General features: G+C 36.5%; 1 protein-coding gene across 2 annotated transcripts in view; it reads left to right on the top strand.

Moving 5' to 3' along the window:
* Positions 1–11,745, top strand: part of DCAF17 (DDB1 and CUL4 associated factor 17) — a 48,477-nt gene extending 36,732 nt beyond the window's left edge. For both annotated transcript variants that reach the window (XM_050751349.1, XM_050751348.1), the window contains exons 10-14: positions 2,838–2,947; positions 5,824–5,914; positions 6,952–7,035; positions 8,982–9,137; positions 9,913–11,745. In XM_050751349.1, the coding sequence (XP_050607306.1) occupies positions 2,838–2,947; positions 5,824–5,914; positions 6,952–7,035; positions 8,982–9,137; positions 9,913–10,053 (582 nt within the window). In that variant the 3' untranslated portion in view covers positions 10,054–11,745. The remainder of the gene's footprint in view (positions 1–2,837; positions 2,948–5,823; positions 5,915–6,951; positions 7,036–8,981; positions 9,138–9,912) is intronic.
* Positions 11,746–15,221: the final 3,476 nt, after the last annotated feature.

Below are 15,221 nucleotides of genomic sequence, written 5' to 3'. Positions count from 1 at the left end.
TCCGAGGAATTACTTTATATCTAAATAATGGACTTGAACATGTATATCAAGCATGCTTGTCACACACTCTCCTTCTACAATAACTGATTATAACATTTATTCAAATCTATATTTCAGCATACTCTTAAAGAGCTGCCAAATTCAGGGGAAGCTTTTAGTCCTTTTACTGAACAATTTTATCACTGTGACATTGCCTTAATGATTTGTATACCTATTAACTCCCCACCTGTTAGTCAGAAGAGTAGATAACTAAAAAAACACATAAGCAGCCTAACTTAAGATTTCAGAAAATGTTTCATAGCTTTCTCTATTAAACTGAGCTTTAAAATCTAACATTTGAGCAAATAAAAACAATAGAAGCTGATAATAAACTGCCTAGTATTTCATGCAAAGATCTTTTTTTGCATGTTTTAATTAGATATTACAGTAAAGAGAACAATCTCCTAAAAAAAAGATATGTATAGTATGTGCATATTTTGTATTAAACAAAGGAACATCTGGAGCTAATACTATCATGGACACATTAATTTCAGTGGTTACAATCAACATTTAATTACATTAATTTTCTTTTATGTAAAATGTAATAATACCACTATTTCTATTAGGTATAATTAGGATTCTTGTAGAAATTCTTGAAAAATTGAAACTCATTCATTGATTTGATACATAAAATGTATTACATTCCAAAAATTTAAAAATCATGAGGCCAGGCACAGTGGCTCACACCTGTAATTCCAGCACTTTGGGAGGCGTAGGCAGGCAGATCGCTTGAGCCCAGGAGTTCAAGACCAGCCTGGGCAACATGGTAAAACCCTGCCTCCACAAAAAATACAAAAATTAGCCAGGTGTGGTGGTGTGCACCTGTGGTCCCAGCTACTTGGAAGGCTGAGGTGAGAGAATTGATTGAGGCCAAGAGGTCAAGGCTGCAGTGAGCCAAGATCACACCACTGCATTCCAGCCTGTGCAACAGAGTGAGACCCTGTCTCAAAAATTTAAAAATAAAAATAAATCATGGCATACAAAGCACTTACAATATAACCCCAGCCTACCTCTCCAGTCTCATGGCTGAATACTATACTTTTTAATTTAATTTTACCAGTTACTCATGTTTATATGCATACTGTATGGATTAACACCGCTATACTTTTGGTTTTTTTGTTTGTTTTGTTTTGAGACACGGTTTCACTCTTGCCCAGGCTGGAGTGTAGTGGTGTGATCTCGGCTTACTTCAACCTCCACCTCCTGGGTTCAAGCGATTCTTCTGCCTCAGCCTCCTCAGTAGCTGGGATTACCGGCGCACACCAGCATAGCCACTAATTTTTGTATTTTTAGTAGAGATGGGGTTTCATCTTGTTGGCCTGGCTAGTCTCGAACTCCTGACCTCAAGTGATCCGCCTGCCTCAGCCTTCCAAAGTGCTGGGATTACAGGCGTGAGCCACTGCCCCCGGCCGAGTAACACTTCTGTACTTTTGATTTTGCTGTCTGTTATTTGTAGCTATTTTCTGCTTATCCTTTAAGGCTCATTTCAACCTTTTTTTAACTCCCAAAATTCTCTTCACTTGGCTGTCTGGTGCATGGGTCAATTACGTATTGGAGTACAGTGGCACAATCGTAGCTCACAATAACTGCCTTATTTTTTTTTATTTATGTTTCTGCCTCCTCCCAGACTATAAGCTTCTTGACGACAAGGATTGTTTAATTGATGTGAGGCATGAATGCCTAGTCTGATACCTAGAACATAGTAGCCTATCAATGTATGCTAATGGAATTTAAAAGCTTTAGTGTTTCAAAACTCATGAGTATCTAGTAGGAAATATGGCATCATTTCATTTTACATTAGAGAAATTAAATTAAATGACTTCTGTAAAGCCAGTGGAGTTAATATATCCAAGTTGGTATTCGTTCCCAGTGCTCCTGGATATAAGGTAAAACATTTGTGTACACATGTGATAACATATCAGATGGGTTTTTTCTTTATTTTGATATCTAAATATACTACAGGGAAATCTCTTCTTGCCTTAAAAGCTAAGCAGTATTAGATCATTTCCTCAGATACTAGAATTCAACATTTGACTTATCCAAGATTCTATGACCCATGTCTGAGACTTTAGGTTTGTTTACATGTTCATTTTTTTGTTATCTGCTCTTCTCATTGAAAGATAGTTGGGGACAGGGAAGAGAGGAAGAAGTTGTGGAGAACTGCATGTGCATGATTATGGCAGAGTTATATAATGGAAAGTCCACGGATTTTGAGTCAGATCTGCTGTTTAGTAGGTTCAAAATATTGGACAAGGTCAGGTGCAGTGGCTCACGCATGTAGTCCTAGCACTTTAAGAGGCTGAGGTGAGAGGATCACTTGAGGCCAGAGTTTGATACCAGCCTGGGCAACATAGCGAGACTCTATCTCTATTTAAAAACACACACACACACAAACCAAAAAAAAACTGGACAAATGATTTATTCTCTTTGTCTATCAGTTTTCAGTACTTCCTTTGAGTGTTATTATTAAACAAAGCAGTGACTATAAAGCATCGAATGCGGTTCCTGACACAAAGTAGATGCTTGAGATATGGTATCTCTTGTGTTATTACACCTGTTTGTGAGATATAGGGTATATTACAGAGCAAATCCATGATATTTCTGAATTTAAATGTTCAGAATTTCTCAAATTTGCATGTCCTCATTTGAGAAATGTCCTCAAATATATTCCACTTTAATTGGTTAATATTTTTTCTTCCATGTACCTTTGACCTACTGATCTATCACTTGGGTTCGATTTTGAAAATCATTTGATTTTCCCTTAATCTTTGTCTTTAATATTTTTTTTCCAACTTCAGGCAAAAAACGGGATCCAGGAAATGGATTGTTGTTCTCTAGAATCTGACTGGATCTATTTCCATCCTGATGCTTCTGGTAGAATAATACATGTTGGCCCAAATCAAGTCAAGTGAGTAATCTCATTAGTTCTTGAAAGTTAAGAGCAGTTTTTGGTAGCATTTATTGGCATCTTTATTTTTGCCAGCGAACTAGTGAGCCAATTAATGGAAAGAATTAGCTTGTTGTTGAGTGCTTTCTCAGAGACTGGCATATAGAAAACCTGAATTTATTCTTTCAGCCTCAACATTACTGTTTGTAAGTATTAAATTTGAAAAAGTTATTTGATGGATGATATGCGAGTAAAAGGTAATTACAGACTGGCCCTTTCTCATCAGATCTTAATTAATTCTCTAGGGTCAATAAGAAAGAAAAGTATTTGTCTTTGTTCTGAAAGACAGCCTAGACACAGGAAAGGAAGTGGATTGTTTGAAGTAAATCTTGTTTTATTTTGATTGGTTTCAGGGCACACACATCTCTCACAAACTGACCTTTCCTTTCCTTAAACACTTTTCATTTGGCATCCCTGACACCACGGTTCTGAATATTTTCCTCTTTCGTCTATCTTTTTTAGTATGCTTTTGTGCTCCTCCTCCTCTACCCAGACTTTAATTGTTGGATGTCCATAGTTGGGTCTTAGGCCCTCTTCTCTTCTCACTATTTCCATTCTGCTTGATTCTGTTTATTCCTTTGGCTTCAAGATCATGTATACATGAAAACTCCAAAATGTATATACTAACCCCAACCTCTCATCTAAGCTCATTCCAGAAATCTTGAATCATTCCTGATACCTTCTTACCAGTTTGTCTTTCATCAGTATACATACATTTAAACACTTAGAGGCATTCTCTTTCTCTCATACATACACACCATATATCCTCTCAATCCAGTTTATTTTGCTACAAAATATTTTTTAAATCTGCCTATTTCTGCCCTTGGCCACTGTCATCGTCTTGGTCAGGTCACTGTCATCACTAGCCTAGGTTACAATAATAGCCCACTCCAGGGCTCCAGGATCCACTCTTGCACTAAGTCAGTTTTCTTCTCAGCAGCTAGCATGATTTTTAAGAACATGAAGAAATACAAAAACCTATGCAAGTGAATTCAAATGCTTTAACCTTTTTATTGCTTTTCATTGCTCTTAGGATAAAAATCAACATAGTTAGCATGGTCCGAAAGACCCTCCTCCCACTCAGTTTACTCTAGTCATGCTGTCTTTTCAGAAAATGGAGGGCGTGTTCCCTCTGTTTGGAGTCTGTTTCCCCTACCTGTTCTTCTGCCTAATTTCTATTCATATTTTATGACCCAGCTTCAATGTCACTTTTCCACAGACCTTCCCTGATGCCCCTTGTCAGATTTGCTTGCCCATGGTATTTTCATTTTACCCATGGTGTCATCTTCCTTTGTAGCACTTAGGGCAACTTAAATAAATTATTTTTGTGATCCTCTGCTTAAATACCTTATTTGGTATCATAAACTCTATGATGACAGGGAAGGAGTCTGTTTTGCTGACACCTATAATCCCAGCACTAAGCATAGTCCTTGGCACAGAGTAGATGCTCAGTATTTGTTGAGTAAGAAGAGAAGGGGCTGGGCCTGATGGTTTAAGTCTATCATCCTGTACTTTGGGAGGCCGAAGAAGGAGGATCCCCTGAAACCAGGAGTTTGAGACCAGCCTGGGCAACATAGTGAGACTTCGTCTCTACAAAAAATTTAAATAAAAAATAGCCAGGTATGATGGCGGGCACCTGTGGTCCTAGCACCTCAGGAGGCTGGGGCAGGAGAATCAGCTGAGCCCAGGAGTTCGAGGCTGCAGTGAGCTATGATTGTAGCACTGTACTCCAGCCTGGGTAATGGAGTAAGACCCTGTCTCTAAAAAAATAAAAAATAAAAAAGGGAAGTGTCTGCCTTTATTTTTTATGCTTCATGGTAATCAGTCTACCTCTCTGGATCTACTATTCATATAAGGAAGATGAAAGGATTTAATGAAATAAGATTATTAATTTTTACACATCTTAATCTGTGGTTCCGCTTCAGTAAGCCTTTTAATGTTTGTTACCACCCATATTAGTTTGAACTTAAGAAAATAAGGCCCAAAAAGAGTGTATGGCCTTTTGCCAGGTTTTAAAATACAAGCATTTAAAAATATTGCCTCTAAAAACACTAAGTGAGTAATTTAAATTATTATTTGATCTCTTGGTCTTCGGGAACTCTGAGGCCTCCAGCACTCTCTGGACACATAGCTGCTTCTCTCTGCTGTTCTTTTTTTCTGCATTTGAGACTTTGAGCTTGTAAAACATTGTGCTTTTGAAGCTTGTTAACGATGTAAACAGATTTCCGTGGGTGGTGAGCAAATAGGCTTGATCCATGAGGCCATTTGCACTCAAAAAACCCAAATCTTTAAATATAATCAATCCTAAGAAAAAAAGAAGAGTATTTTCAGTTGTTACTTTTAAATATTATTCTATCATGAAAACTCTTAGTTTCTATTTGGTATAGATTTCATTGCTAATTGAATTTCTTTATAGTTAACCCCAAGTGTTGCTCATAGATATCTCATCCTACTTCAGAAATAAAAATGCAAATATCTGCTATAATTGTTAGAGCTGAAATGTTAGAGACCTGTTATAGCATAGCAGAGATAAGGTTCTTCAGAGTAACTTTTATTAAGCCAGTTTGGAAAATAGCTTAGGCCTGACCAAGCTGATCATTACCTACTTCAGTGGCACCTGTTGTAAGTTCCCACGTTTTTCTGTTTAACAGAATCTCTGAATTTGAAGGAGCTCATGGACATTCAATGATCACTTAGTACTGCAGAGTAATCAAGAGAACTACCTCAGTGTTGTTACTATAATTTTTATTTGTTGAGTTTTATTTCAGTACTTAAACTTTGGCACTGTGATGGTGTTTTGAAGTCTTATGTTCTCAGAATCCTTTTTCCCTTCTCAGAGTTTTGAAGCTAACTGAAATAGAAAATAATAGTTTTCAGCATCAGATCTCTGAAGATTTTGTCATTTTGGCCGACAGGGAGAACAATAAAGTAAGTCAAGAGTACTTTAAAATCCTTTGTATATCATTGTCTTTCTGTAGAAGACTATAATATGCTAATATATTTGCCTTTGAGTGTAGCAGAAAACAACAGCACAGCCCTATAAAAGTCTGTTCATTTTGTCTACATGGGTAGCCAGTTTTAACCCCATGTACATTTGAGATTTAAAGAAAGTTGACTATATTGAGTTTCTCTTTTGCTTATTTCTGTTTCTTTTCTGAGTTTCCTTTTAAGTTTTTATTGATGAATTATCAACCTTTGGGTCTAATTAATTGTGCAAACTTAAATTTAATTGGGGTAATATATAAATCTTTAAAAATCACATACCATACTTTAACTCCAGATGGTACTTTTCTTTTAGTGTATAAATTAAGACCACAAAGAAAATTATGGGGCGGGAAGTATCTAAAACAGATCCACTTTTTATTTGCTGTACTGTATACTAAGGCAAAAGTCAGGTGAATGAGGCAGCTAATCTATAATCTTTTAAATAATTTATTTTTTTGCCCATTCTGGCATTTTAGCCATTAAAAACTTTAATGAAGTATTTTTGAGCCAGGCATAGTGGCTCACACCTGTAATCCCAGCACTTTGGAAGGCCAAGTCAGACAGATTGCTTGAGTTCAGGTGTTCGAGACCAGCCTGGGTGACATGGTGTAACCCTGTCTCTACAAAAAGTAGAAAATTAGCCAGGCATGGTGGTACATGCCTGTAGTCCCAGCTACTTGGGAGGCTGAGCTGGGAGGATCGCTTGAGCCTGGGAGACAGAGGATGCAGTGAGCCAAGATTGTACCACTGCAGTGAGGCAAAATCGCACCACTGCACTCCAGCCTAGGCAACAGAATGAGACCCTGTCTCAAAATATGAAACGGAGAATCAGAAATCTGATTCAGAATTTTCTCAGTTGAGGAAATAATTGTGATGTGGGAGAAGGGTTGGTAAGTTTTACCAAATTTGTTAATACAATTTTACTTTTGACTGCATGTAATAGAACTTGTCATATCTTTTTATTTCTTTCCATATGATAGAATGAAAATGTACTCACTGTTACAGCTTCTGGACGGGTGGTAAAAAAAAGTTTTAACCTTCTGGATGATGACCCAGAACAAGAGGTATTGCTTTGGCCAGAGATGACAAACCAAACCAGTGTGTCCTTGCATTGTGAATTTCATATTAATATTTCCCCATACCCTGGGGTAGAGGCTGGGGTTGAGGGGTTCCAGGCAGGCCAGTTGGTTGGGGTTGTGCATGCTATTTCAACCAGTGCAACCCCACCATCCTCTCTTTTCATATTGTAATTATTCTTAAAGTTTTATTTGCAGAAAAGTTGTTCATAGGACCAAAATAATTTGAAAACACTGTTAGCTTATTGTTTTGTTTTGTTGATGTGTATATTTTCTAGGGAAATCTCTTAAGGGAAAATTCTTGAGTTATATCCTGATGACTTTATGGTTTTTGCCTTATTTTTTACTTGCTAGACTTGAATATGTTTGTTAATGCCCATAGGTCAGAGGAAGAGGATGTGAGGGTGTGATAAATCAGTTCAGCTCTTATCTTCAAGTTGACTTTATGAGTCACTGAGCTAAAACATTTTTATCCCCTTCCTTTAAAGAAGCATTGGAAGTATTTATGAAATCAACTGAGTGATCATGCCTTAAATATATAAACCATTGCATAAATTCTAAATCCATTTAGACTATCTAACTATGTTATTTGTATGACCATTTTTAGGTAGAAACATTAGAGTGGCCTTCTAAGGACAGTTTTTGAACTTCTTTTAAAATATGTTAGAGGTGGCCCAATATGTAGCAGTTCTCCAAAAAACACACAAAAAATTATTATTTTGGACCATACACACCTATTGAGAACAAAGAAGAAAGCAACATACTCTGCATATAAAACCGTATTCCAGAAAGATGTACTAAAATTTCCAAAAGGTAGCATAATTCATTCAGAGGGGAGAGGTGGTAGCTAAACGAGAGATGCTCTATATCATGAGATTAAAAAACAAAATATTTTAGCCTGTAAAGGAAAAGTTTGAAGAAATTGTGACTAAAATCTATAAAATCACTGACACCAAGGCAAGAAGTCACCCATTGAAGTTTGACCATGGTAAGGTGAAGGCAAAAAGGAAATAACATAAAAGTATATTTTAATAATCAAAGGTGATAAATCCATATAAATTTTTATGTATTAAGGTGGCAAAGGCAGAAAATGTCAGTGTATTAGAGAGCAGTTGACCAAACATAGGCGAAGAATTAGTGCATAGTGATTGAGAGAAACATGCTATGCCTGTCTTTAAAGTTGATGCCAGGCATTCAGCCAAGATGTACCTTCCTGTGGTCCATTCCTGGATGGTTGGGCACTGATCTGCTTTCCCTGCAAGGTTTTTGAAATCTTGGGTTTTCTTCTTTGAGACACAGTTCTGGGATTTTTCTCTTTTTACCATAGCTAACCCTTTTGTCCCCGTCCTGTTCTGTGGGTTGGATTTCATTTCCTAATAGTCTTCCTCAAGAATAAGCAGCCATTTTTGCTTTATTTAAAAAACCAAAAGGATTTTTTTTAAAGGTGGTAAAAAATCGTAAATAGTGTATGATGGGTTATCCATCCTTCTAGAAATGACTATGTTTTTCTAGTGTGAGAAATTTGAGAGCTCAGTGAGCAGTCTTCAGGTTTCAGAACTGAGCTTCATGTGTTTAGTCCTGTCCAGGAATCAGCAAACACACTTGTGAGAGGCAGCAGTTGAATACTCTTTTAAATTTAGAGAAGCTCTGATTTGTTGTCACCGTAGAGAATTTCAGTTATACTTTGAGATCTACATAGACTTGGTTTTGTTTATCAAATCTGTAGGATACTGCTTAACTCTTGAAAATCTTGGAGCTGATGTTTTACTAGGCATATAAATAGATACATTTCTACCTATTATTCTTCCCATTAATTCATTCTTCTCTCATATTTTTGTAAGTAATGGAATACTTAAACTATAAATGCAGAAATAAGCCTACCTGAATAACTGGATTTTGCCCCTTTCCCTCTATTTTATCTGTCTATCCCAAAGACTTTCAAAATTGTGGACTATGAAGATGAGTTAGATTTGCTTTCTGTGGTAGCGGTTACTCAAATAGACGCTGAAGGAAAAGCTCACCTGGATTTCCACTGTAATGAATATGGAACTTTACTTAAAAGCATTCCACTAGTGGAGTCATGGGATGTGGTAAGTAGAGTCCATGGAATACAAAGTTGTAAACCTTTTCTTTATAGGTGCCGTTTATTAGAACAGATGTTACTGTGTTCATGTCAGTCCAGACTCACCTATGCCAATGACCACGTGAAAGAGGTTATTGTCCTATATACAGAACAAAAGAGTACTTCTTAAGCCTTCCTCCCCTTGGCACCAGTGGCCTTAAAGATAAAACTTCATGTGTTTTCCTGAGACTTATTGTCTCTTTCCTTACCCTAGTCTTTGATTTTCTTTCAATTAAAAATTTGGAAAAATTTTTTAAAATAAGAGAATACAGTAATAAATCCAGACAGTTATTTAATAGAGACCGTATCTAAGTATGTAGGATTCCCAGGTACTCTTGAATACATTTGTCTGATATTTCAACTATTATAGAATGTCAAAGTTATAAGGAACAATAGACACTATTTTATCCAGGTCTTGTTTTATCAGTGGAGAACCTGGGAAGTTTGGCAATTCATACATGATCACACAATAAGATAGATAGTAGCAGTGTTGGCAATAGAATCTGGGTATTTAGACTCCCAAGTCCAGAGTTCTTTCTATTCTCTATATTTTGTAGAATGCCTTTTCTTGTTAATAATATGCATATCCACAAATAATGAAAAATAAACCTCTTTCTAGCAACTATTTTCTTCTAAGTGTATATTCGAAGATCCCTAGCATAGGTACTGTGACATTTTAGTAACACAGTAGTGAATATGGCTGTGTGAAAAGGAGAGTCCATTTGATTGTGTTTTTGTTGCAGACATATAGCCATGAAGTCTACTTTGACAGAGACTTAGTGCTACACATAGAGCAGAAACCCAACAGAGTCTTCAGCTGCTATGTTTACCAGATGGTATGTAACACTGCAGAAGAAGAAGAAACCATAAACAGAAGCTGTTAAAAAGAGTGAGATAATTGTAACCTAAGAGACTTTTAGCCAAACACCCCAGCAGCTGTGTCCAATCCACTTTATTATCTGCATGGCACATTCTCCAATATTTTCCAAAAAAGTCTTGTGTTGACTTCGGATAACTATGACTTCTTTTTTAAACTCTTCCTATAAAAGATGGTGAGGACATCATTTTTTGTAAAGGTTTTTTAGAATACTGTTCCAAGAAGTTTAGTGTTTTGCAGCTTTGAGCTAGATGGTAATGCAAATATCAAATGCTGGGAAAAGAAAAGGACAGGTTAATTCCAATTGTTGAGGAGTAAGTCATTGATGGGATGGGTCATTGATGGGTTCTTAAAGGATGGTTTGGAATTTTGTTTGTTAAGGCTAGGAAAGACAGGGAGAGACAAAAGTAAACACGCAGCAGGAAACCACATATCCTCTATACCAAACTTTGCTTAAGGATGATAAATGAGATGTGTTATGTGAGAACATTATTTTGAGCCCAAAATATGTCATCACAGGTTTTTAAAATCTTATACATGTATTTATATGTGTTTTGTATTTGTATATAGTATCAGGAATTGGTTCTAGTTCCCAAATTATCTTTTCTTCCTTGGTTTTGTTCTCCTGGCTTGATGTTCACATTGAATAGTTGGTTGTGTTTCTATATAGACTAATGTAAAAGATCCAAGCAAACCTTAAGTGAAGTTTTTTTCTGATATGCATCCTGTTTAGCTCTTAATGTATCTAAGGATGTTCTCATCTCACCATTCTATTCATTTAGTGAGTTTTCTGATCTTGTTTAGGCAATATTTTGATACTTATGCAATAAGATAAAGGTACCCTTGCCTGCACTAGTTCTGTTTCCTGTAAAAGAATAGATAAGGTCCCAGGAGGAGTTCTTACTAGCTTGGGAGTTGCCTGATTAACCAGAGAAAATTTTGGCTTACTTATGAAACAAGCATTATTTCTTCTTTGTTAGGAAAGATCTAAATATGATCCTTGAACTTTAATAATCATTCTTTAGAATGTTAAATAAAGGCAACCCAATTAAAGGGAGAGAATGTTTCTTTGTGCTTCCTGTTTGAGAAATTCAGTTGCTTCCATTTCACATGTTCTGCACATTTCTCTGATTTAACCTCAAAAGAATAATTAGTAATAAAGGAAGGAAACAGCAGCAACAATCATTGCTGATTCAAGTTTAAAGTTAAAATATGGAATTTTTAGCTTGGATGATTTACATTAAAATCTTTCCATTTTTTTCTTCAGTTTTGGCTTGATGCCATGTTAAGAATGATGTGAATTCTTCCCAGTTCTGCCCTGGTGCTAGACATTGCCCCAAACTTTCAATTAGACACTAGCTAAATAGTCCTACTCAGTAAACTTACATCTTGAAAAATAAGACCAGTAAGAGGACAGGGAAAGTACTAAAGAAAGAAACCAATGTTGTGTGAGTTTCAAAGCAGATGCAAGGCTGTGTAAAAGTAGAATGTTCATTCTCCATTTCCAAGAGTGTTTCAGAATAGGATGTCTTAAGACTTCAATCATGTCAGAGATTTTTTTTTTTTTAGGTGATTATTGAGTTTCTCCTTCTCCTTTTAAGTCATCACCTTCTTTTTATGAAATGATAGTAAGGAACTCATCTGCTCTGAAAGGCATTTGAGAAATATCTGAGACTCCTGGCTGCTTTTTTGCTGGGGGTAGAGGGTAGAATACTTCTCATCTAGATATAACTTACCACTAAGAAACCCCCAACATGTCACCATTGCCTAAATCTAACTAGACAAGGGTCCAGAGGCCATCCAGGCCAGGCAGGAAATGTACCTCATGTGAAAGACAGTAAGGAGTTGTGGGCAGTGTAACAGGAGAGCGATGCCCCAACTAAAAGGAGGAGCTGCTACTGCTTAGTTTCAGCCAGTTGCAACAGTATGTGGGAATATAGGCTGCATGATTGTTAACAAGATAGGTGGTAAAAATATGCCAAAAGATACAGAAGATAGCAAAGAATGTGGGGAATTTGGATACCACATATAGCAAGAGACAATGAAGCATGCTTCCTAGCCCGCCAGAGTGTCACACAGCTGCTCATTCTGCCACCTGCCAGACATTAATGTCTTCCTGCCCTACATAAACCCCCTCTTTACCTGACTATTTTAATTCGAGATGCTAGCTACGTGCCCACCTACTTAACAGGTACTAGTGACAGGTACAAAACATTATGGGTAACAATTCTGAGTGTTTAATGCAAGCCCAGGTGAAGCAGGGTAGCTTCTATCAGGTGCAGATGTTAAGCTGAAAAGAGGTACATTCTGCATTGCACTCCTGGATCTGAGTTTCTGTATTCTCAGAGCATCGATGCGGCAAGCTTATTGTTCCTTAATTTTTTACAATATTTATCACAACTCTGGGAGAAAACAAAACAAATCCTATCCTATTTACTATTTGTGCTCCCTAGTGAAGAGATATTGCTCTGTTTAGACAAGGCACTTCACATTCTTCCACCAATTGAAAGTTTTGTGTCTTACAGTTCTTTTTTTTTAATAATACATTTATCGAGTACTTTCTATCTACTAGTCACTGTGATACAGTATAAGTAAAATGGGTTGTCTTATTTAATATTCAAAATAACCACATTAAGTATGAACTGCTGTTATCTTCCCCCTTTGTACAAATGAGGAAAGTGAGGCTTACAGAAGATAACTGGCCCAGGGTCCCACAACTAATAAGTGCAGAGGTGGGAAGCAGAACCAGATTTGTTCGGCATAAACTTGTGCCCAATTTCCTCCAAAGCTCTCAAAAGGCAATGTGTGTTATTTTATCCCGTATATAGCATACCAACAACTATAATACTGGGTATATAGGAAAATGCTTAATAATTGTTTTTTACTGATTATTCAATGTCTAAATTTTGAACAAATTTGGGTAAGATACAAGTCACACATAAATTGACAGAAAATGTAGTTCTTCATTCAGTGGTTAGCAGTCATTAAAAGGTACTTTCCCTTTGTGGTGATAATAAAATAAGTATTAGTAGTTAGTCTTCATATTATTTGGCTTCCTTATTAATAATTTTTATATTTTCTTCTCCTTCTTACCATGTTCACATGTATCATCCATCTTTTGGAATCCCAGGGAGCTAATTTCTGGTCCCTGTGTTGCTATCAAATCTGTATCTTGCAGAAAGAATAATTTATTTCAAACCAGGGACATACAATAGAAAGATAAGACCTACTGAGGTCTTTTTCCCATCATTTTATTATGAAGAATTTTCAAACATACAGTAAAGTTGAAAGAATTTTTTTTTTTTTTTTTTTTTTTTTTTTTTTTGAGACGGAGTCTCGCTCTGTTACCCAGGCTGGACTGCAGTGGCCGGATCTCAGCTCACTGCAACCTCCGCCTCCCGGGTTCACGCCATTCTCCTGCCTCAGCCTCCTGAGTAGCTGGGACTACAGGCGCTCGCCACCTCGCCCGGCTAGATTTTTGTATTTTTTAGTAGAGACGGGGTTTCACCGTGTTAGCCAGGATGGTAAAGAATTTTATAGTAAATACTGAAATACTGACCACAGGGATTCTACATCTTACTCTACTTGTTTTGTTATTTTACTATCCAGCATACTTTTTGATGGATTCCAAAATAAATTGCAGTTGCTGATACACTTCCCCCTAGTACTTCAGCTGCATATTATTAACTAGAGTTTAGTATTTATTTAGTTTTTAATTTTTTTGATTTAAGATTTACCTGCAATAAAATGCACAAATCTCAAGTATAAATTTACTGAGATCTTGCAGACATATACACCTGTGTAACCCAAACCCTTTCCAAAATTTAGAACATTGCAGTCATCTTCAGAAAGTTTCCTAAATCCTTCTCCCAGTCTATCCCCTCCCCACCCCTCAGGTATAACTACTGTTCTCATTCTTTTATGTCAAAGGTTAAATTTACCTGTTCTAAAACTTCATATAAGTGAAATTATACAAAATGTAATGCTTCTTTCACTTAGCATAGTGTTTTTGAGATTTATTCATGTTGTTGCATGTGTCAGTGGTTCATTTCTTTTTATTGCTGAGTATTCTTTTGTATGACTATGTCACACAGTTTGTTTATCTTTCTGTTGATGGACACTGGGCTCTTTCTGCTTTTTTTTTACTGTTATGAATAAAGCTGCTATGAACATTCTTAGACAATTCTTTTGTGAACACATGTCTTTATTTCTCTTGGGTAAATATCTGGGGATGGAATTTTCGAGTCCTTGGGTAGGTGTATGTTTAGTTTAATAAGAAACTGCCAGGCCTTTTTCCCAAAGGATTGTACAATTTTACATGCCTGCAACAATGTAGGAGACTTCCACTTGCTCCACACATTCTCCAACATTTGTGGTTGTTAGTCTTCTTTATCTTAGTATTTATGCTGGGTGTGTAATCATTTCTAGTTGATAACTCAGATTGTTTCTACTTGTGGTTAGCAACCCTCTTGTCAACTTGACCTCTTTCCTTCCCCAGGAACTGCTGAAAACATTATTTGTGATAATAGTTAAGATACCCCAAAACTCAGCTTGAATTATTCTTTCTCAAACATGGGATACATTGCTTATCAAAGAACCCTGATTCCTTTAATGGAGATTATAGTTGGGAACAACCTGGGTTCTAAGGACATGTGTTTCACATGACTACTGGAGCTGGACAAAATGGCACTGGAGAAGAGGTCACAGCAATCATTGTAATAAAAGCAGAAAGGTGACTTTTTTCTTTAAAAGTTATGAGTTCATGTTTTCATAAACATGATAACAGGTGAAATCAGGTGATTTTTTTTCTCTAATATGAAAGCATATTAAACAAGCTGTATCCTTTTCTCACTAACTGTAGTATTCTAGGCTGGATATGTTGTGATAGCAAATTAGTATATTCAAATTTTAGAGGTGCACAAAATTTCAGAAGTATTTATTTATTTATACTCTTTTTGACTCTCTATTCAAGTGTCTTAGAATTTGTGCCGAAGTTTGCAGGTTCAGTTCCTTTCCTCATTATAACCTGAGTCCTATATAAGGGTAAAGGTGGGAAGAAGGGGGACTCTCAGCCTCCTATATGGGCACATTAAAAAACACCATGCTCTGAACACTAGGCTCTCAGATAGAACCCACTGAGATTAACAGACAATAGCAAGGAAAGGGAGGATTGAG

This window comes from Macaca thibetana, chromosome 12 (genome assembly GCF_024542745.1).
Source record: "Macaca thibetana thibetana isolate TM-01 chromosome 12, ASM2454274v1, whole genome shotgun sequence".
Classification (NCBI taxonomy): domain Eukaryota; kingdom Metazoa; phylum Chordata; class Mammalia; order Primates; family Cercopithecidae; genus Macaca; species Macaca thibetana.
Note: the sequence above shows the minus strand (reverse complement) of the source record. Positions and strands in the feature narration are given on the sequence as shown.